Source organism: Gekko japonicus, unplaced genomic scaffold (genome assembly GCF_001447785.1).
Source record: "Gekko japonicus isolate JY-2015 unplaced genomic scaffold, Gekko_japonicus_V1.1 scaffold1095, whole genome shotgun sequence".
NCBI classification, from domain to species: domain Eukaryota; kingdom Metazoa; phylum Chordata; class Lepidosauria; order Squamata; family Gekkonidae; genus Gekko; species Gekko japonicus.
The window spans coordinates 108,392-132,405 of record NW_015172036.1 but is presented as its reverse complement, the minus strand read 5'-3'; the positions used below and the strand labels follow the sequence as shown (position 1 = coordinate 132,405).

General features: G+C 42.7%; 1 protein-coding gene across 1 annotated transcript in view; it reads right to left on the bottom strand.

The window, feature by feature from the left end:
- Positions 1-23,670, bottom strand: part of BRMS1L (breast cancer metastasis-suppressor 1-like) — a 36,487-nt gene extending 12,817 nt beyond the window's left edge. Inside the window, exons 1-4 of the mRNA XM_015420642.1 lie at positions 23,475-23,670; positions 5,591-5,681; positions 3,852-3,979; positions 908-987 (exon numbers count right to left, since the gene is read on the bottom strand). Of these exons, the coding sequence (XP_015276128.1) occupies positions 908-987; positions 3,852-3,979; positions 5,591-5,681; positions 23,475-23,610 (435 nt within the window). The 5' untranslated portion in view covers positions 23,611-23,670. The remainder of the gene's footprint in view (positions 1-907; positions 988-3,851; positions 3,980-5,590; positions 5,682-23,474) is intronic.
- Between the last annotated feature and the right edge of the window lie 344 nt (positions 23,671-24,014).

The following is a 24,014-nucleotide window of genomic DNA, read 5'->3' as shown; positions in this document are numbered from 1 at the left end:
ATAGGCCTGTAATTTGCATGATGGGATACTATTTGGTCACCCTCCAAACCAAATCCACATCCCACAAATGACTGATGTAGAAGGAGGAAAGAGCAGCACTCAGATCCATGCTGGTCATGGGAATGATACGCCATGCAAACAATATGCTACATAAAGAATATATATATATATATATATATATAAAATTCACAGAATGAATACCAATTAAGTGTGTGGGGCCTGGTGGAAACCATATAGCCAGAATCCAAAAGACACTGCAACCGGCTTTGTGTGCCCAAAGAGGATTTAAACTTTCAACACTTGCATTTCAAACACTAACCCCACTTCTGTTCTCATTGGCTCCACTTTTAAAACTGGAAGAGTTTCAAAGACAGCATGTGACACAGAGCTGGGACATGCGGTTCAATGTCAAGTACCCCACCAAGTCTGACTGAATCTTGCAGCATGCCTAAAGTAACTCTGGTATCTTGTGCACATCCTAAGTGAATGTATTAACAATGGTTGCACACCTACTCTGCTACGTTCTTCAGTGTGCTGAACTGCTATATGACATGCCATCAGAAATGTGTCTAAAGGGTGGCATCACAGCAGTGAACCATGTCACACAGAAGTGACCTAACTTACCACACCACTTGTGTAAACTTCATGCAGACTATGTTCAATCCAGTTAACTGAGTTATTCAGCGCATTTTTCTTCATTTTAAAAGCAATCTTCAGAAGGATGCTTAAATGGATCGATAAACATATCTACGTTTTAAAAATAAACTAACAATAAACCACTGCTCTATCATTTTTGTGGATATTATATGTCCACAAATACTTGTCAGCTACAGAACTATGCATGCTTCCCAACAGTAAATCCCACTGGTTACAGGAAGATGAAAACTATCCCCAACTAAAACAGTACCTCACAGTGTTGGCGGGAAGCTTGAATTTCACATTCATATTTGTTTTTCACAGATTCTAAACAGAGCTCTCTGTAGATACCTACAAACAAACAGTTTTGTGTAATTTTTAAAAGGACAGGTACCATATGGCTCACTGACCACATTTTAACACACCACTGCATTCCCCGTTTATTGTTATTTAAAATCTTCATATCCCATATTCTAAACTGGAAAAAAAAAACAGTTCTGAGGTAGTTTATGCCACAATGAGTCTAAAAATGAGCAAACGCAATAATGAGGTAGTTTAAACTAAAGCCAACAGTAAAAATAGCAAGAATGAAACCGGGCAGAGGTTTGTATTTTATTAACTGCAAGCAGAGCGGCACTCATGGTTCTTCTTCCTGCCTTTCCTTTAACCCAGCAGTACCCCCAAGAGATTTCAAAAACTGACTGTGAGAGCCATAAGAGCCTCATGGACAAAATGACATCAGGCAGGGGCAGCTGCAGTGAGGAAGGGCAACACAGCCCCTCCTCACTTGCACCAATGACATTTCTACCGGCACAGCAGCCAAAGGGGGTAAATGAGGGCAATATCACGCAATTGATCCTGGTCACTGCAACCTGCCCTCCAGCAATGCTTCCTGCTGTTCTGTCCACAAAGCTCCTGCAACAATTTTTTCAAATCTCTCCGAGGGCTGCTGGGAAAAGTGGAGGCAGGAAAGATCATTCTTCTGCTTGCATTTCATAGCCTACAACCCAAAATGAGCATGTCAGCAAAAGGCTTAGAAAATGTGATTTTTGCCTGAGGCATAGAAGGCATTTGGAATTTGGCCCAGCACTAGCAACCAATCATCTACAATTTATTGAAAAAGGAAAAGAATAATGATGCTGAGAAGTCACAAAAAGCAATTAAAAATATATAATAAAATTTGCCTCCCATTTTCCTTTGTGTAATGCTCCAACAAGCTTTCATCCAAATTCCACTGAAATGTCTCCACTCGTTTTAGCAGGCGCTGTGCCTTGCTTAAGAACTGTTTAGTCCTATAGATTCTACCAATACAACGCATGAAGAGGGCTTGCTACCTTTACATACTTGGCAATGTGAAATTCTTACACAAACCCAAAACTGGATACATTAATACAAATGTAATTTCCAAATAATGCCACACACTAGGGGTGTGCAAAAAAATAAATAAAAAATCGGCCCATTTGGAATCGCCCAAATCGGGCAGAATCAATTTCGGCTGGCTGTAAGACCCCCTGCATGTCAGTTTTGTCAGTACCAGCCCTTCAGGAGTCTTTTGGCCAGCCGAATGTCAATTTCAGCCCCATTATATCCTATGGGCCATTGAAGTCAATGGTGAAAACATAGAGTATATTTTGGGGGCTGGAAGGGAGGGGGCTTGAGGGAGAGAGTCCAAACTCGCAGGGTAGCTGCTGGAGCCTCTCCCCAAGATACCAACCAAGTCAAAAAGTTACTTTTTTCCCACCATAGAGAACAATGGAGGGGATAGGGGTAACCTGTTTGGGGGCCCGTAGAATTGGACCCCCTGGTCCAATGTTCTTCAAACTTGGTTGGTATCTTGGGGAGAGGCTCCAACAGCTACCCTGTGAGTTCAGAGCCTCTCCCTCAAACTCCCTCCTTTCCAGCCACCAGAATATACCCTATGTTTTCGCCATTGACTTCAATGGCCCATAGGGGTGAATAGCCGCCGAAATTCAGCAGCAATTCGGCGGCAAGCCAATTCAGATCAGAGAATCTGAATTGGCCTGCAGCAGCCCGAAAGGGGTCCGAATGGGCCATTTTTGGGGTGCATTTGGTTCGGATGAACCGAATGCACATCCCTACCACATGCACCATGCAACAGGCTAAAGGAATATAAAACCTGGCCCACCAAACAACGAGCTTTACATAACTAAGATTATTTTTAAGGATTACTGCTTTACAGCCATAATCTGTGTGGAGTTTGCTACAAATCTTCAAACCCCCTTTCAAAAGCAGCCCCTTGCATTGTCTAACACATCAGTCCCCAAACTTGCAGTAGTAATCTATAAAGCCATGAAAGAAAGCACTACTGGGTGGGAGGATGAGAAGCCAGTGTACATACACCAGCATGTCAGCTGCCTCAATGATGAGCTCCAGTCCCTGACCCTAGCCACAGTCCAGAACTGGTGTTTGAACTCAATTTTCCCTTCAAAATTTCCCCCTCCCACTGGCCTCCAGAATTGTTTTTAAAAATGATGTTTTTCTCAAAAGGGGCTGAAAAAATTGACGCATATTGATGACAATGGAACCACATGCCACAGTACGCAAGTTATCTTACTAGGTGGACTGACAGCAGCATTTATGGAGTAGTGTGGTTAGAGTGTTAGACTAAGATATGGAGATTCAGGTTTGAATCCCCACTCTGCTATGGAAGCTCACCAGGTGACCTTGGACGAGTTACCCTCAGCCCAATCATACCTCACATTGTTATTTTTGTAAGGATAAAATGGAGGAGGGGAGAAAAATGGGGTACAAATAAATAAATTTTGATCTAAACAGCTAACTTCAATCAAAACTGTGGAGAAAGTTGATTTCTGATGTCCACAAACAATCACCAGTTACTTCATAGCAATACTGGATACATGCAGATTTGATAAAACTCTACCAAATCTTCCCAAATTTAGTAACAAAATTTCATAAGGACTGAGGCAGCTGCAAAGACTAAGAGGGGTGGTGCAGTGGCCTTCAGAGAAACCAGAAAGATGCATGCTGAACTGGCAAACAACAAGGCTCTGCCCCACTGCAGAGCTCCAAACACTACCATCATCCAGCTATAGGGCTGAGAACTCCTTATTTGGAGTTAAGCATTCAAGAGTTAAAGACTAGCATATTTCAATGTTTTCCTTAACATTTTACTTCTACCCGGACCCTGCAGGATACATCTAATTGAGTCGACAGCAGCCACTTCATGCTCTTACCTGCCACTTTTGTTCGGATTTGCATGTTTTCTTGCAGAGCTGCCAGTGGTTCTAAGTACTCTGGTGCCTTTCCCGCTATGACCTCCTGCAGTTTTGCATCCACTTGGCTTAATCTCTCTTTGTAAAGTCTTAACATAATGAAGATGGAGTGCATTATATTAAAAACATGCAAAGAACATTGTATATTAACATTTCTAAGAATCCTTTCACCCAGTCATCAGTGGTCACAACCCAACAAATCATTAAGCCTGTAAACTCCAATGAAATCAACAAGATTTAAAACATATTAACCTGTACACCAAATTATGGCCAATTCATCATTTAAACATTATTTATCTTCTCCGCATGCTTCCCAATTTTAACTTTTACAGCTAAAGATGATGGATTCATCTAGGATTTCCCTCTAATAGCCCAAATTCATATAAAGTGTTGCATGATATAAACCTACCTGATAGCAGTTCATTTACATGATTTATTACAGGTATGGTAGTTGTAGAATTGGCAATCTGGGGCAGAATGGGGGCCATAGTAACACTACCAGGAGATACGTAAGACTCAGATGGACAGCAACGCAAAGGAGCAGCAAAGAAATGCAAAAGACCAAGAGAGGCTTGCCTTAAAAAAATTCTCCAACTGATCCCTTAACGCTCATTGCCATTTCACTGTTAAATATTTATATGTTGGCAAAACTAAGTAGTTCAGCCTTCACACTAAAATGTATGTTGTGGCATGTATAGTCGAAGTTCCTGTCTCCATCATATCTAAGTGCCAAAGTGGTGTTTTCCTCAACCTTCAGCCCTTAGCTTAGCAATAAAGCACATGCTTTACATGCACAGGGTTCTAGTTTCAGTCTCCAGCATCTCCCACTAAAGGATCTGAAGTACCTGGTAATGGAAAAGATATTTCTTTGCCTGAGAGCCTGAAAGCCACAGCTAGTCACAGCAACCAATTCTAAACTGGATATAGTATAAGGGATTTTCATATGTCCACCCCAGGCCCAAGTGGCTGCATTGTCAGGGAAAGGCCTGCTTTTTGTGTACAGGTTAGAACGACAACTAGGAATTACTAAGTTTTAGGTCTGTTTCCATGCCCTTGTAAACCCACTTCAATCTGGAGAAGTTAAAAAATATCTAAATATGCATCCAGAACTGATCCTTGTATGAGCCTTACATTGGGCCCATTACAGTATCTCAGCCTAACCCACCCTCATGAGGTTGTGAAAATTAAGTGGAGGAGAGAATGATATAAAAAGCCACTTTTGGTCCTGATCAGGGAGAAACATGGGATATAAATAAATAAATACGCAAGCATTGTTTTCAGAGTTCTTTAGATGGTGCAAATCATGCCCAGAATTACCTTTACACTGAAATTCAAATGTAATTCTGTAAGTAACCTTACACATGAATCTCATTCAGAAGCTTCTCACATGGTGCCTCTACCTTCAGAGGAAACTACCAGGATCAGAGGGGCTTTTCTCTGGTGGCATCCCAGTTATAGAATTCCCTCCCCAGTCAAATGTGACTGGTGGCATCTTTATTATTTTTCAGGAGCCAGACAAGGTTCATCATGTTTTCATGTGTTGTAATCTGTTTCTTTTAATCATTTAATGTGCTTTTACGGTTGGGAGTGTTTATGGTTTCTTACTGAATTTTTAAATTTTTACACTCCTTTATAAGCTGCCTTGGGATCTATTCCAGTGGAAAGATGTGATAAAAGAGGCCTAAAAAATAAATACTTACTGATCTTTAAGGTCTGTAAACTGTTTTTCAAGATTGGACATCTCATCTAAACATTCCATTCTTCTCCTTTCACAGTCCTCATCATCCATTTCTGAGAAGGGAATTAAGAATGCATCAGAACAACAGGTTCTTCTCATCCAATCTGTTTCACAGGAATTAACATCAAGATAAAGTTGTTCAGCAAAATGAAGTTGCTTGTTAGTGCTCTAAATGCAGAACTTTCATCAGTCTTTTAAAGCTGCTGGAAAACAGACAACCAAAATGAAAGCTGTTTCCTTTTATTCCACTTTTTGGTTTGTTTCCATCATGACTCCTCAAATTTATTCTGTATCTTAAAGACAACTCTGTTAATATTTTAAGGTATTGTCGAACAAGAATCACATGTCATGTAATGGTTAAAGCATTAGACCGAAGACCTGGGAGAACAGGTTCACGAATCCACTCAACCCGGAAGCTTATGAGGTGGCCTTGGAAGAATAATTCCTTCTCAGCCTGGAACCTACCTCACAAGTTTGCTGTAAGGAAGAGAACTGTATACACTACCCTGAACTGACTGGAGGAAAGGTGGGATGAAAACTGAACTAGATACAAGATCTGAAATAATCAATGAAGTTGATAACACAGCACAACTTTCATGTACCAGAACAGCTTCTTCTTTAAACTTGGCAAACAGCTAGCATCGTAGAGGACTGTAACCTGGGCGGGTCTTGTACTTGTCAGCTAATGAAGCTTATGCTACTCCTTTGCAAGGGCAGCAGACTGGTTTACATGAAGAAGAAGAAGAGATTGGATTTATACCCTGCTCTTCACTACCCAAAGGTGTCTCAGAGTGGCTTACAAACTCCTTTTCCTTCCCCTCCCCACAACAGACACCCTGTGAGGTAGGTGGTTCTGAGAGAGCTCTGACAGAAACTGCTCTTTTTCAAGAACAGTTCTTATCAGAACTACGGCTTGCCCAAGGTCATCCAGGCAGGTGCAAATGGAGGAGCAGGGAATCAAACCCGGTTCTCCCAGATTAGAGTCCGCGCACTTAACCACTACACCAAACCAGATTGGATGAAACACTGTGCAAGTGCAAATAGCCATGGTAGAGTGCTTTTGTCCTGTTCAGGTCCGCATAACAGTAACATGATTCTACACGGACCCACAGAACAGTGCAGCAGATAACTTTACCAGAACCACCAAATGTGGCACGGGCTATGGTGGACTACTTCACAGAATTGTCATTTCGTCAACCATACATCACTAGTGGAGTAGGTGATCTAAAATTTCAAGTTCCACAGCAATTGTTTGGGTGCATGGAAGCCCTCCCTTTAATAGAAGTATGAAGGCCAGTCCTGCCTGAGATAATTGCTTTTGCTATTTCTTGCATTGTGCTCAGCTGAAGAACTGGATTCTTGTATGTTATAATGTAAAACTATTTATTTATTTATAATTTGATTTATATCCCGCCCTCCCCTAAGGCTCAGGGCGGCTAACAATTAGGGCAAAAGCCATATTTAAAACAATTAAAAACAGAATAAAAACATAACAATAATACAACGAAGTTGTACAAATGCTAGAAGTGTCCGAGGTAAAATCGGGGAGTTGGAGTGCTTGGTGTCGGAGGGAAAAATAGACATTGTGGGTATTTCTGAAACTTGGTGGGATGAGGAAAATCAGTGGGACACAGTGATTCCCGGTTATATATTATATCGGAAGGATAGGGGGGGAAGGGTTGGAGGTGGGGTAGCTTTGTATGTCAGAGAGGGTATAAAGTCTAGAAAGATTGAGAGGCTAAGTGAATTGGATTCGCTTCTGGAAGTTCTATGGGTTGAAATAGGGGGGCCAAAAGGAAACTTAACACTGGGAGTTTGTTATTGCCCACCAGATCAAAAGATAGAGGAGGATTATAAAATGATGAATGCCTTAAAGATAGCAACTAGACAAAAACACTGTGTAATAATAGGTGATTTTAACTACCCACACATTGATTGGGTCAATATGTGTTCTAGCCGGGAAAAAGAGATTGAGTTTCTAGACACTCTAAATGACTGTGCTATGGAGCAGATGGTCACGGAACCTACCAGGGGAGAGGCGATCCTTGATTTGGTCCTAAGTAACACTCAAGACCTGGTGAGAGATGTAAAAGTGATTGCACCGCTTGGAAACAGTGATCATAATGTTGTTGAGTTCATCATTTGTACAAATAGAGAATTGGCCAAAAAGACTCACACAACCATTTTTAACTTTAAAAGGGGTAATTTCTCTGATATGAGGGGACACGTGGGGAGGAAACTGAAAGGAAAAGTAGAAAGGGTCAAAACAATTGGGGAAGCTTGGGATCTATTTAAAACTACGATCCTAGAAGCTCAAAAAATATATATTCCGCAGGTTAGGAAAGGCACAAACAGGTATAGGAAAAAGCCTGCATGGTTAACAAACAGAGTAATGGAGGCTGTAAAAAGTAAAAAGAATTCCTTTAAGCAGTGGAAAGCTAGTCACAGTGAGGCTGATAAAACGGAACACAGGCTATGGCAAATAAAATGCAAGTCTGAGGTCAGGCAGGCAAAAAGGGAATATGAGGAGCATATAGCAAAAAACGTAAAAACCAACAATAAAACTTTCTTCAAATACATTAGAAACAGGAAACCAGCCAGGGAGGCAGTGGGGCCCTTGGACGACCAAGGGGTAAAAGGAGTATTGAAGGATGATAGGGAAATGGCTGAGAAGCTAAATGCATTTTTTGCCTCCGTCTTCACTGTGGAAGATGAGAAGTGCTTGCCCACTCCAGAACCACTGATTTCAGGAGGGGTGTTGGAAGACCTGAGTCAGATTGAGGTGATGAGAGAGGAGGTCCTAAAACTGATAGACAACTTAAAAACTGAAAAATCACCAGGCCCAGATGGCATACATCCGAGAGTTCTGAAAGAACTCAAATGTGAACTTGTAGATCTCCTGACAAAGATATGTAATCTTTCCTTAAAATCTGCCTCCATTCCTGAGGATTGGAAGGTAGCTAATGTCACTCCCATCTTTAAAAAGGGTTCCAGAGGAGATCCGGGAAATTACAGGCCAGTCAGTCTGACGTCGATACCGGGTAAATTGGTGGAAACCATTATTAAGGAAAGAATTAGTAGGCACATAGATGAACAAAACCTATTGAGGCAGACTCAGCACGGTTTCTGTAAGGGAAGATCTTGTCTCACTAACCTGTTAGTGTTCTTTGAGGGGGTGAACAAACATGTGGACAAGGGGGATCCAATAGATATTATTTACCTTGACTTCCAGAAAGCTTTTGATAAAGTTCCTCATCAAAGGCTCCTAAGTAAGCTCAAAAATCATGGGATAGAAGGACAAGTCCTTTTATGGATCAAAAACTGGCTAGTTCATAGAAAACAGAGAGTGAGTGTAGGTGGGCAATTTTCTCAGTGGAGGGTGGTAAGCAGTGGGGTACCGCAGGGATCAGTACTTGGTCCACTGCTTTTTAACTTGTTCATTAATGATTTGGAGATGGGAGTAAGCAGTGAAGTGGCTAAATTTGCGGATGATACAAAGTTGTTCAGGGTGGTGAAAACCAGTGAGGATTGTGAGGCACTCCAAGGGGATCTGTCAAGGATGGGCGAGTGGGCGTCAACATGGCAAATGGGGTTCAATGTGGCCAAGTGCAAGGTGATGCACATTGGAGCCAAAAATCCTAAATATAAATACACATTGATGGGGTCTGAACTGGCAGAGACTGAGCAAGAGAGAGATCTTGGAGTTGTAGTGGATAACTCACTGAAAATGTCGAGACAGTGTGTGACTGCAATAAAGAAGGCCAATGCTATGCTGGGGATTATTAGGAAGGGTATTGAAAACAGATCAGCCAATATAATAATGCCCCTATATAAATCAATGGTGAGACCTCATTTGGAATACTGTGTGCAGTTCTGGGCACCACACCTTAAAAAGGATATTATAGCTTTGGAAAAAGTGCAGAAAAGGGCAACTCGAATGATAAAAGGGTTGGAACACTTTCCCTATGAGGAAAGGTTAAAGCGCTTAGGGCTCTTTAGCTTGGAGAAAAGACGACTGAGGGGTGACATGATCGTGGTTTATAAGATTATGTAAAGCGCTTAGGGCTCTTTAGCTTGGAGAAAAGACGACTGAGGGGTGACATGATCGAGGTTTATAAGATTATGCATGGGAAAGAGCAGGTAGAGAAAGAGGTACTTTTCTCCCTTTCTCACAATACAAGAACTCGTGGGCACTCCATGAAACTGCAGAGCGGTCGGGTTAGAACGGATAAAAGGAAGTACTTCTTCACCCAAAGAGTGATTAACACATGGAATTCACTGCCACAGGAAGTGGTGGGTGCTACAAGCATGGACGGCTTCAAAAGGGAATTAGATAAGCATATGGAGCAGAGGTCCATCAGTGGCTATTAGCCACAAGGTATAGCTAGGGGCTCTGGGGCAAGTGATGCTCTGTCTTCTTGGTGCTTGGGGGGGTCAACAGTGGGAGGGCTTCTAATGTCCTGGCCCCACTGCTGGACCTCCTGATGGCACTGGTATTTCTGGCCACTGTGTGACACAGAGTGTTGGACTGGATGGGCCTTTGGCCTGATCCAACATTGGCGTCTCTTATGTTCTTATGTTCTTATGAAGTGCTGGTGCTTTGATGTTCACAGTTCCAAGATGGGTTCCAATAGGGTGGATCCAGACCCAATGACGTAAGTTCCAAAACGGCAGATAACCAGTCTTCTTCCCAGTGCCTGCTTGCACCCTGATGGTATCTCCGCCAATTTTCAGCGGCAATGCATTGGTGGAACAGTAGCAGCGGCAGCTCCTACTTGAAAGCCTGGCTGAAGAGCTCTGTCTTGCAGGCCCTATGGAACTGCCCAAGATCCCGCAGGGCCCGGATCTCCTCCGGGAGCTCATTCCACCAGGTAGGAGCCGCCACCGAAAAGGCCCTGGCCCAAGTCTTGGCAAATGTGACGTCCCTGAGGCCTGGGGTAGTCAAAAGATGTTGGGGCCCCCGACCGTAGTGCCCTTGGGGGAACATATGGGGAAAGGCAGTCCCTTAGGTATGCCGGACCCCGACCATAAAGTGCTTTAAAAGTAAGAACCAGCACTTTGAAGCCGATCTGATACGCTATTGGCAGCCAGTGCAGCGCCTTCAGCACAGGCTGGATGTGGTCCCGCCTAGGGAGACCCATCAACAGCCTGGCTGCTGCATTCTGCACTAGCTGCAGCTTCTGGATTTGCGACAAAGGCAGCCCCAAGTAGAGATCATTACAGTAGTCCAGCCTCAAGGTGACCATCGCATGGATCACTGTAGCCAGGTCATCACGGTCAAGGAAGGGAACCAACTGCCGCGCCAGCCAAAGATGATTAAAGGCCGACTTGGCAGTTGCTGCTACCTGGGCCTCCATCGTTAAAGAGGAGTCCAGGAGTACTCCCAAACTCCTAACCTCCAATGCTGGCACCAAAGGCGCCCCATCAAACGTGGGGAGAGGGAGTCCCAACCCTGAACCGCCCCGACCTAGGCCCAGGACCTCCGTCTTTGCCAGGTTTAGTTTCAGCCAACTCAGTCTGAGCCAACCAGCCACGGCTTGCAACACCCGTTGAAGGTCATCTGGGTCAGGGTTCGACCGGCCGCCCAGCATCAGATAGAGCTGGGTGTCATCCGCATATTGATGACACCCAAGCCCATACCTCCGGGCAATCTGGGCAAGGGCGCGCATGTAGATATTAAACAACATCAGGGACAGCACTGCCCCCTGAGGCACCCCACAATCAAGAGGGTGCCTCCGGGACCGCTGCTCGCCTATCGCCACCCTTTGTCCCCGACCTTGGAGAAAAGAGGCAAACCATTGAAGGGCCAGCCCCTGAATCCCCACGTCGGCGAGGCGGTGTTCCAACAACTGGTGGTCGACCATATCAAATGCGGCCGACAGATCGAGCAACAACAGTGCCGCCACACCACCTCGATCCAGATGCCTTCGAAGGTCATCAGTCAGGGTGACCAATGCCGTCTCCGTCCCATGACCCGGGCGAAAGCCGGACTGGAAGGGGTCTAAGATTGAGGCATCCTCCAGAAAACTCTGTAGCTGTATCACTACAGCTGTATTAGAATGTATCTGTATTAGAATGTATCACTACAGCTGTATTAGAATGTATGGGGAAGAGGAAGTGTGATGCATACTGGGATGCATAATAAAACTGCAGGTTCATCAAAGTTCTTACCTGAATAATGCATTTTCAATCCACTTTCAATGCGCTTTGCAACTAGAATTCACTGTGTGAAATGGAAAAATCCATATGCAAACAATTGCTAAAGTGCATTAAAGTTGCATTATTCAGCATGTGTGAAAGCACCTCTAGTGTAGTTTGCTCCTACATTTTTTGTTTATCTGTCTATCTAATTCTGAACATGGCTTAAGAGCACAGATGAAAAAATCTACACAATGGGGCCAGGTACAGAATGGGGAGATGATTCTACAAATTGGGGGGGGGGGAGGTTTGAAGATAATCTTATATTTAGACTTCCGGTTTTTGGCGCGACGGGACGAGGTTGTGCAGAGGGAGCGCTCTGCCGACAGCGAATTCCTGAGACCTTGGAGTGATGATTGAGCAGGAAATTTCTGGCCACATCACTGCGAACCCCATGGAGAGGGGTTCGGGCAGAGGGAGCTAGAGGAACCGAGCAGCGGGTGGCGACCCACGGCGAGAATCCTTTTTTCCCCAAGCCCAGGTCCTAGGAAACACTCCGAGACGAGGAGCAAAGTCGGAGCTACCGGAACCGCAGAACCCTCGCAGAAACTACAAAGACGGTGACAAACTTTATACTTCAGGTGAAACTTTTCCCTTTTGGACTGGTAACGTCTGCTTTAAGAACTTTCAATTGGAGTCGGTGGCTGGCGACTGCGTGCGGAAATTTAGGCGGCGGAGAAAGGCGCACAGCAGTGACGCAGGTCTGAAACATTACTGGTGAACGTCGGTACCGTAATAACTTTAAGAGCAGCGGTAAAGGAAACCCGAACAGGCGGAAAAGCGGGAAAGCGGGAATGAACAGGATTGAGACTGAGGCCAAAGGTCGAGACGGAGATGCGGAGGTGACTAGAAGGCAACCGGCTTCAGACAGAGTGAGGAGACCTCAGGCATATGGAGAGACTCTGAAGGATCTGAACTTGGACTGTAGACTCATGAAAGGCTGAGGGCACCAGCCAGAGACGGTAAAAGTAAAAGTAAAACGAGAAAGCGATGCGGTGATGCAAGAGAGCTGAATGATATTTAAAGGGGAAGATAGAAGATAGAAGAGGACCGTGTTTCAGCGGCTGGCTCTGAGATGGTAGCTAGTTCACACGGGTTCTCTTCTCAATTAGTTAGTAGATGAACTGATGTTTAGTAGATTAGTTGATGAACTTTATTCATAAACTTTACTGATGAATTGACAAGTTGATTTATACAAATTAACTGCTGAATTTTGCCGAATTTGTGTTGATTTAATCTTGATTTAATCTGTTTAATTATCAAGAGATATTCTGTCGTTAGCAAGGGAAAGAAGTACTTTAAAGGGAAAGCTTCAATAGCAAATAATTAATTTCAACAGGACAAAATAAAAATAAAAATAGGATGGCTACAGGAGGAGGAGACCATCCTTCTCCACCCCTGGACAGCCACAGGTGGTCCAGGTAAATGTAAAAGACTTAAATGCACTTATACAGGAGGCGGTGGAAAAGGCAGTAAATCAGGCGTTAAATCAGGCGGTAGAGGCCACTGTTTGTGTTGCCATTCCTCCAGCAGTGGATGCAGCTATAAAGTCAAATATGAGTATGATGGCTGAGAAAGTGTTAGAACCACTACAGGCGAAAATTGATAATTTAACTGAGCAAGTGAACACACAAATGACAGAAACTAAGAAACAAGTGAACCAAAACAAAAAACAGATAGATACTTTAATAAAGGCTGTAAATAGTATAGATGATAAATCAGAAGAATATGAGCAGAAACTTTGGGCATTAGAAGAAACGGTGACGAAATTGGAGGTGGACAAATCTTCATATATTTTAAGATTGCAGAATTTGGAAGAAGAAGGAGAGGATGTTCAACAAAAGGTGGTAGAGTTACTGGTTGATTACATTCAAGAAGAAGATATAGTAAAAAAGAAGGAGGAAATAGATACGGTCTTCAGGGTAAATACGGCATTTACCAGGAAAAATAAACTGCCGCGCGAAGTCCATGTTAGATTTAATAGAAAAGGTTGAGACAACAGATTCTGAGGACTTCCGCACAGAGACCACTAACAGATCAAGAAAAAGAAATCAGGGTACTGAGAGACATACCTTGGAGAATGCGAGAAAAACGCAAGATATATGGAAAGTTAGTAGCTTCACTGAAAAGAAAAGGAATAAAATTTAAGTGGTTGACACCGGAAGGAATTTTGTTTAACTATAAAGAAAGATGGCACAGGATAAACTCCACCTTCAAATTACATGACTTCACACGAAGGTATGGAGAAGAATTAGAGATATCGATGGAAGAAGAAAGCGAAAGCCTAGAAGAAGAGGAAGAAGAGGAAGATGCAGAAGAAGAAGCTGCAGAGGCGGCAGAGGATGAGAAAAGAAGTGGCCACAGACAAACGCAAGAACAAAAAAAAAAAAGAAGGAGCAAAAAGCTCCAACGCGATCCCCCTACAAGTGCGGACAAGACTCTTCTACAGAAGGAAAAAAAGTGAAAGATAAAATGGATGACAGAAGGAATGGAGCGATAAGTATAATATCAATCAACATTAACGGACTAAATGGTCCGCAAAAAAGAAATCAGACTTTTCATCAATTATTAAAGGCGAGAACACAAATTATATGTCTACAAGAGACACACATTAAAAAAAGATGACCAAAAATATCTGGAGAATAAAAAATTAGGGATAAAATTCGCGTCATGTGATCAAAAGAAAAAAATGGTGTGGTGATTTATGTTAAAGAGTCATTACACCCTGAATTGGTTTTTGACTCGAAAGATGGAAGACTGGTGATAGTAAGGATACAAAGGGGTGGGGAAAAGATGTTGATTGCTAACGTCTACGCCCCAAATACGGGGCAAATTAAATTCTTTCAAAATCTTAGGGAAAAAATAACCAAACTAGAGGGGGAAGAGCTTTGTTTAGTAGGAGATTTGAATGCTGTACAAGATAAATTATATGATAGGAAGAACCAGGTAGGAGGTCACGGGAAAGGAGGTGAACTTCCAAAGGAATTCTTTGAGTTAGCTGATGAGTTCAATATTGTAGACATATGGAGATTGAGAAACCCAGATAAACTAGACTACACTTACTTTTCAGGACGACACCGATCATGGTCTAGAATTGATATGATCTGGCTAAGTGTGACAGCGATCAGTGACTTGAAAGAGGTGGAGATGCTTCCAATGACATATGCAGATCATAAGCCAATGATGCTTACTCTAGGTTACATAAACAGGCCAGCAAGGTGGAGATTAAATACTTTTCTATTAAAAGATCCAAAAATTGTGAAGAAAATCAAAGAAGAAATAAAAGAATTTTTCCAGATTAATATCCAGCCAGAAATTAAAATAAAAACAGTTTGGGACACTTTCAAGGCATATGTCAGAGGTAGTTTTATAAGGGAAGCAATCAACAGAAGGAAAAGACTAACCCATAAGTTACAGGGTCTAAAGGAGAAATTGAGAGCTGAAGAAGACAAATTGAGAACAAATCCAACTTCGGATACAATAAGGATGAAACAAAAAAAGTTGCAACATGAGATAAACTGTCTTCTGAATGAAGAAATAGCTAAGAAAATATTATATACTAGACAGAACTTTTTTCAATATGCAAATAAGGCATCTAGATGGTTGGCATTCAGATTGAAGCAAGAAGAAAAAAAAGATATATAAAGACCTTAAAGAATGAAAATGGTAGGGAAGTGAGTGAAATAAAAGAACTTAGACAAATTGCGCAAAACTTCTATGCCCAACTATTCCGTAAGGAAGAGGTGGATTTAGATAAAATCAGGAATTACCTAAAGAACAATCCGATTATTAAGAAGTTAACTGAACAACAGAAAAAAGAGTTGGAACAGCCTATTGCCATGGTGGAGGTAGTACAAGCAATTAAAAAACAAAACAAAAAATAAAGCCCCTGGCCCGGATGGGCTGCCAGCCGAATTTTACTGTGCCTTTGAGGAGGAGGTCAGCCTGGTGTTGAAAAGGGTGATGGCAATAGGGATGAATGAGATACCAGATTCCTGGAGGTCAGCGTCTATTTCATTAATATATAAAAAAACACGGATGACAGAGAAATACGGAACTATAGACCGATTTCTTTGTTAAACGTTGACTATAAGATTTACGCATCAATTATGGCGCAACGTTTAAGACAGATCCTTGCAGAATTGATACATTCGGACCAGGCAGGCTTCCTCCCCAAGAGGCAGCTTAGGTATAACGTACGGACAATATTAAATGTACTGGAGTATGGCGAACTAAATCCGGACAAACAGCTGGCCATTGTATTTCTCGACGCCGAGAAGGCGTTTGATAATATAAATTGGGGCTATATGATGGAGAATTTAAAAGAGATCGGATGTGGAGAGGAGTTCTGCAGCAGAATAGGAGAAATATATAAAGACCAGGAGGCAAAAATTATAATTAATACGGATTTGTCAGACAAAATAGAGATAGGGAAGGGTACCCGACAAGGTTGCCCGCTTTCCCCTCTATTGTTTATTCTAATACTTGAAGGTTTATGTGAGACTATTAGGAATCAGGACGATATAAAAGGGATAAAGGGCAGGAATATAATTTACAGGCCTACGCAGACGATATGGCAATAGTGTTGTTGGATCCAACAGAATCTATAATACCCCTAATGAACACGATAGAAGCATTTGGACAGTTAGCGGGCTTTAAAATTAATAAGGGGAAAACAAAAGTGATAACAAAGAACTGTACGGAAAATGTTATTCGAAATATGGAGGAATTGTCAAAATTTAAGGTAGTTAAAAAAACAACATATTTGGGGATACAGATAACAAACAGAATCAGCACCCTAATCAAAGATAATTATGATCCACTCCTGGACAGTATTAAAAAAGATCTGGATAAATGGGCAGCTTTACAACTTTCAATGTTGGGTCGGGTAGCAACAATCAAAATGTCTATACTGCCAAGGGTGCTTTTTTATTTCAAACTATTCCCGTGATTAGAAATGCTAAGTATTTCCAAAGGTTGGACAAGCTGGTGAGAGAGTTCATATGGCAAAAGAAAAAACCAAGGATTAGATTAAAGATTCTACAAGGGAAAAACCAAGACGGGGGGTTGGCGACACCCAATTGGGAAATTTACTATCAAGCGGCAGTCTTAGCTTGGCTGAGAGAGTGGTTTCTTTTGAAAAATAAGAGAGTGTTAAGTTTAGAAGGATATGATCTGATGGTAGGTTGCCATTCAATTATATGGGATAAAAAAGATGAAACACATTCATATTTTAAACATCATCTGATCAGAGCCAGCCTACTAAAAGTATGGAAAAAGATTAAATCAGTATATTACAGTAAGACCCCAAGATGGATAGCTCCCTTAGAAGCCATTGTGTTACCAAGTTTGATGTCAGAGGCCCGGGCTGCAACATATGAATGTTTACTTGATAGTAAAAATGAATTGAAACCGCAAGAAGATCTTGATGCCCAACAAATCCAACTCACATGGTGGGAAAGAAACCAAGTAATTTCCAAACTTGCTAGGAAAACAGGCTTTATTGAAGGGAGAGCAGAGTTAGATATAATCTTGCTAGGAGAAGATGTTAAGATTATTGGTAAACTATACTCTTTCCTTTTCAGGCAAGATAGGCAAGGAAAGATCTTGGAAGAATATAAGAAAAGGTGGGAAGATAATCTGGGTCATAGCCTTGATAAATCAAAGTGGGGAAAAATTTGGAGAAACACCAGATGGTTAAAAGCAGTGGCCTTAAAAGAAAATCTTTTTAAAGTGGTACATAGATGGTACATGTCCCCTGAATGGTTGGCCAAGTTTTATGTTGGTCTAGATGGGAAGTGTTGGAAGTGCAAGACACATCTAGGTACATACTACCATGTATGGTGGTCCTGCAAAGAGGTGAATTCATATTGGAAAGAGGTACAGAAGGTGATTTGGCAAATAACGAAAAAACAAATCCCGCTTGACCCTGAAGTATTCTTGCTGAACATTTTTCCTGATGTATGGGAAAAAAAGGAAAAATATCTGATCTTACATCTACTAACAGCGGCGAGAATAACACTTGCGAAGGAATGGAAAAATGAGCAGGTACCTACCAAAGGGCAATTGATAAGTAAAATAATAGACGTAGCAGAGATGGACAATCTAACACAAAAAGTTAATGGGAACACTATTACATTATTTCAGAATGTCTGGTCACCAGTATATGAATGGATAGACAAAAGTGATGAGGTTTGATGGAGGTGTTCTGCTGTGTTGTGTATGTTGTGTGGATTTTATGAGGTATGTTAAGGGATTTATGGGTAGTTGATTAGGGAGTAGTAGAGGGGATAGGGAGGGTGGTGATGGTGTTTGATGTGTTTCTTATGTTTGTCATGTCTTGTGTTGAAAATAAAAATAATAATTAAAAAAAAAAGATAATCTTATATTTTAAAAGGAGGATATATATATTTTAAATTCCAAGAACTTGTGTGATTACCCTCACTCAGACTTGCAGAAAAATTCAGAGAAGGGGAAGGGATGAGCAATGAAACAATGCATAAAGGTACACAGCACAACTCCCCCCAAGCGTCACCCCAGATCACTATCAACATTATATGACACATTTTTTTTAAAGTAAATAAGGAGCAGGCACAAGGGGGAAAAAAACAATGGTAGAATGGTAGTAGAAGCTGAGTTGAGAAGTTTGAGTTAGAAAGACAGGATTGTTTCTCCTTCATGAATTCTTATGGGGTCCCTCTGTACATCTGATTCTCAAAGAAGAAAAGCATCAGAGCAAAAAAGATTTTTTTTTAAGGTAGGATTTTCCAGCATAGTTTGGGAGACCTTTCCACTAGCAAGAACCCCCTCACCCGCCCCATTCTGTACCTTTCTCTACTTTGGTGCACAGGGCATCCACACAGAGAACATGCAGTTTACAAAAGGGGTAAGATACTTAATAATTTGGGGAGGGGCTATGGCTTAATGATAGAGCATCTGCTTTGTATGCAGAAAATCCAGGTAACTTGAGTTAAAATGATCAGCTAGTAGGTGATATCAAAAGCCTCTAAGACCCTGGGAAGCCACTACCTCTGAGCAGACAGTGCTGACCTTGATGGACCAAGCATAAAGCAACTCATTCATATAGCACGATTTCAGCAGTTAACTCACAGCATCTCTGTAATCTTCACAACATTCAAATACACATTTGTATTATTCCCAGGGAAAATGACAGATGGTAGCCTTGAGCAACACCTTCAGAGCACTTACCGACTAGCACAAACCTCATGTCAGTTTAAGACTTTCTAACAAGTCATACACTTAGCCACTCAACTATGCTAGCGCTTTTGAAATACCCACCCCACCCTGGAGAACATTTATGAACTAGCAACTGAGCACTGACTGGCAAGAATATATTCCCAGAAGTCAATGCACTGCTGTTGAAAGTTATCTGTTAACACACTTATTAAGAGATGAACAAAAGCTTAGTTCAGAAACATTAAAAAAGCCATTTACTAGAAGAAGATGAGAATCTGAATAGTGCCAAGAAACTGCTCTAGAACTCTGAAATGAAAGCTTCCTCCCACCAGGTACTGTTTACCTTGTTATTTGAAAACTTGACCAGGTCTGTGCTTCATTAAAAATCCCATAGGAACAATACAGAAAAAGCATCTCCGTATGCACTCGTTTTACACTCTTCCTTGTCAAACTACCGAATGACAATACTACCGAAAGAGCACAGGCATGAGTATGTAACAAAAGTATCCTCTTTAAATACTGAATAGGCCTAAAAAAGAATAGCTTTGAACAAGGTAACTGAAAAAGCTATTTCTCAGCTTTCAGCTCATGGAGACAGTAGCACTATTACTTAGCCCAAAGGTAACAGATGAAGTTCAGATTTCAAAAAACCAGGTCAGAAGTGCACAAGTCACACAGGCAGCGAGGGCTTCTGGTACTCAAGGATAAGAGGCCTCTGGTCTGGCTACACCATATTCAAGCCCTCGCTGTGCTGTTGCCTGGGGTTACGGTATTTAAAGCATTCATGCCCCCATACTTCAATCAAAAAGTTCTTGGGACAGCTTTCTTTAAATTCTATATTAAAAAATCTATAGAAACAAAATCAAACACTTTATAAAATCAGCATAGAGTAAAACAGGGCTATTTTTGGGCAGGAACGCACAGGAACAGAGTTCCGGCTGGCTCCCGAGTTGGCCACACCCAGCAGGAACTCATTAACATAATAGGCCACACCCAACAGCAGAAAGTCATTAGGATTGGCTACATTAGGGGTGTGTGGCCTAACAGAGCCCTGGGTTTTGACAACAAACAAGGTAAACAGAATAAGAAGCAAAAGGTGGGTGTGGCTGGATGACCACACTTCTGGTAACATGGGAGTGCGGCCTAACGTGCTAATGAGCTGTGCTGCCAGGGGTGTGGCCTATTATGCTAATGAGTTTCTGCTGTTGGGTATGGCCTATTATGCTAATGAGTTCCTGCTGGGCTTTTTCTACAAAAAGAGCCCTGGATATGTACAGGGTCAGCTGATGTAAGAAGCAATGAGAGCAGGGGTGCACAACTCATCCAGTTACAGAGGTCATAATGGATCCTGACTGGAGCTAAGTGAGCTGCACTGTGGTATCACCTGACTTCATTAGGGCTCACACACCTGTGTCACCTTTCAGATGCTCTGCAATAAATTCAAAACTTTCAGCTGAGAGTTGGCATTCTGATCTCTTCCCCACAGGGGAGGGGAGAATTCTACACTGCATCCCAGAACAGGACTATGGCAGAAAGTAATGGACATACACAGGGTTGCCAACTTCCAGGTGGTGGCTGGTGATCTCCCACAATTACAACCAGTGTTCCCTCTAAGCTGAGTTAGTGTGAGCTAGCTCACCGTATTTTAGCCTCTGACTCACACATTTTTGTCTTAGCTCAGGAAGGATGGCTCCGGAGCAAACTGATTTATGCAGCAGCCAAATCACTTGCTCACAACTTTAATGCCAGCAGCTCACAAAGTAGAACTTTTGCTCACAAGACTCCACAGCTTAGAGGGAACATTGATTACAACTGATCTCCAGGTGATAGAGACCAGTTCACCTAGAGAAAATGGCCACTTTGGAAGGGGAATTCTATGATATTATACCCCATTGAAAACCCTCCCCACACTAAACCCCAACCCTCCTCAGGTTCCAACCCAAAAATCTCCAGGTATTTCCCAACCAGGACCTGGCTACCCTAGGCATACAATATGATGTGGTGTCCTTGCTTATTGGGGAAATGGTTTTACCTTTAAAATACCCTCTGTGTACCTAAACTTGGTAAATTTCTGCTGCCACCAGGAATTCAAAATCAAAATCTCTCTCTTTTGGTAGAATGACCTAGGCTCTGGGCACTTCAGAGGACTATGTGGCCCTGAGGAAGGGCTATTCTGATTTCTGGGATAAGTTTAAACAAAAAATGATTTATTTAATGAAGAACAAAATAGGGTTCTGGTTATTTTGAACTGTTGCTGATGAAAGGAACTTGTAAATATAACTGGAAAAGCTTGGTGTCACAAACAGTCTCTCAAATTCCCAAAACTCCACTCTGACAGGCATAGACACTCAGTCTAATCTCTCTCTCTCTCATCTATATAGCTACACAGGCTGAACTCTTTGTCTTATTCACACGGAATAGACTCAAAAACTCCCATAGTCACACAGACTATGCTCTCTCTTCAGACTTTACACACAGAATCGTCTCATAGACACCCCTCCTCCCACACTCTCAGTCATCAGCCAATCACATCACACTTATTTCCCTCTATCACTCTTCTTACAGTACTGCAGTCAAACGAAACATTTAAAAAAACACACACACCAAAACATTAAATTATTACCTATGGGTCTGCCAGATGGTAGGAAAATATGACAATAGACATTCCTTAAAGTAATCTGGTTGCAAGCTGTTTAGGACTTTAAAGATAATATCCAGCACTTTGAATTGGGCCCAAGTATCAAAATGTGAAGGCACTGAAAGCAACCAGAATAATTAAGAGGAAAAACCTATCCCCACCACCTAAGGATTAAAAAAAAAAAATCCTTGGGTGGTGAGGATAGTTTTTTCCTCTTAATTAAAAAAAAATCCAATTTAATTTTTTTTAATCCAATTTATTATTTTTATTCTAGTGGAGAAACCGGAAATCTGGGGGAACATTGGGGGAAAAAACCCTCCCCTCTCCATTTTATCCTCAACAACAATAGGTTAGACTTCGAGAGTGACTTGTCCCAAGTCACCTCCAAGCTTTCATGGGAGAGCGGGGATTCAAACTTAGGTCTCCCTGATCCTAGTCCAACACTCTAATGGCTAAATTATAAAACAATGAATTTTATGTTGCTAAGATGATAAAATAAGTTTAGGTCTGATAAGAAAGCAAGTATTGCATGTATCTCAGCTCTTCCCCAGAATTTGTTTTGAAGTGGGAAAAGGTTCAAAAGTGGGAATGGTGCAAACTGGCAGTCACTGCAATTGTTTTACCACCACAGAAATATGTGCTGTACAGCAACACCAATTGGCAATAAAATTATCATGTTCTGTACCAGCTGAAGTTTCTCAGCAGTCTTTAGAGCCTGAAGAACTCCTATATGACTCAGCCCTACCCCACCTTCCTGAGTAGATATAAATTACCTGCCTACCATTTTTCTTCTCACCTTGACACAGAGAGTACTCCGTCTTTCTGTGTTATACCTCTGAGGATGCCAGTCACAGCTAATGGCGAAACGTCAGGTCCTACAATGCCAAGACCATGGCCAGAAAACCCGGAAAATCTACAACAGCTAATAAGTTATTAAGCTTGCACTCCATTAAAAGATCTGGCAAACAGAGTAGCCTTGCAGTGCTTCCTAAATGCCTCTAAAGGTAGCTGCCCCCTGAAAGAGCCCATTCCAAGCATAAGTGGCAATGGTCCGGATCACATCTTTGCACTCCATTGAACTAGAGGGCAAGTCACCAACATCTGCTTCATAGGCAATGGGGGGGGGGGGGACACCTTAACTAGACAGAGTGCTGAAGGCAACAAAATTTACATGAAGCAATCTAGGTGGCTGCCTGGAGATAACCGAGCAAGTCCCTGAGAAAGGGGGCTGATCTGCCTTTCACTCTACCCTCGTTTTCATGAGATAGTTTAGGAAAGACAATACTATCAGTGCAGTCCTATGCAGTCGCTCCACTAAACCCACTGAAACCACGGGCTTAGCCCAGCATAGGACTGACATCCCTAGAATAACTCTGTGAGGGACTGCACATTCTGTCTCCTTAGCCCAGAAGTGACTCTCTTCCAAGTCTGACAGAGGAAGAAGAGTTTTTGCACCCTACTCTCCCGGGAAGCATGTGAGCAAGGGGGGCGGTGGCCTCGGCGGCGAGAAGGGGGCGGGGAAGCTGTGCGGACAGGAGGAGCTTCCTTAGCAGCCTCTATGGCCATATTTTAGGATGGGTTTGGAAAGACTCTCGCTCATTCTCCCCCCTCACCACCTTTCTGGTCACGGTCACCCACCCCCAGGATGAGGGCTGGGAGGAAATGCTGGAAGGGGAACAGAAAGGGACGTACGAGTCCGGCAGAAAGGAGCAAGACAGGGATGGGCGGCTGGGCTGCATCAACTTTCTCCCCATGCCACACACCACCCGATCCAGACCCCCCTTCGTCCCTTCCCTCTCCACGCGGGCAGCACCTGAGCTGTCCCCCTCCTCTGACACGGACGAGCTCTCGGACTCCTCCTCCTCGGAGCTGCTGCCCTCGTTCTCCCCATAGTCCACCTCCATCTCATCGTGGTTGTTCTCCTTCTTCTCCCGGGAATGGACCGGCATTGCTCCCCCGCAGGCAGCGGCAATAGCTGCCAGGGACCAGGACGGCCACCTACGCGAGCCAACGCGCCCAAAGCTCCGAACCCCGCACAACCTAACTCCCCTTTTGGCCGCTCATTGGTGGAGGCTACGCCGACTGGGTGGGCTCACCAGCCGGGGCTCTGCGTGACTGGGCTCTCTGTTGCGCGAAGCGTGTCGGGACGTGTAGTCTTTTAGGATGACGGCGGCATGAAGTGGGCAAAAGGCAGGTGGGAGGGGACCGGAAAGAAGAAGCTATTGACTCTTGTCGGATGGCGGACACACCTCTTCCCTAGACCTATAATAAAATCTTTAGTACATTCTCCTCAGATTCTAAGACAGGGTTCTTATGATAACCATTTAAATGGTCTTAAGAAAAGGCTCCATTT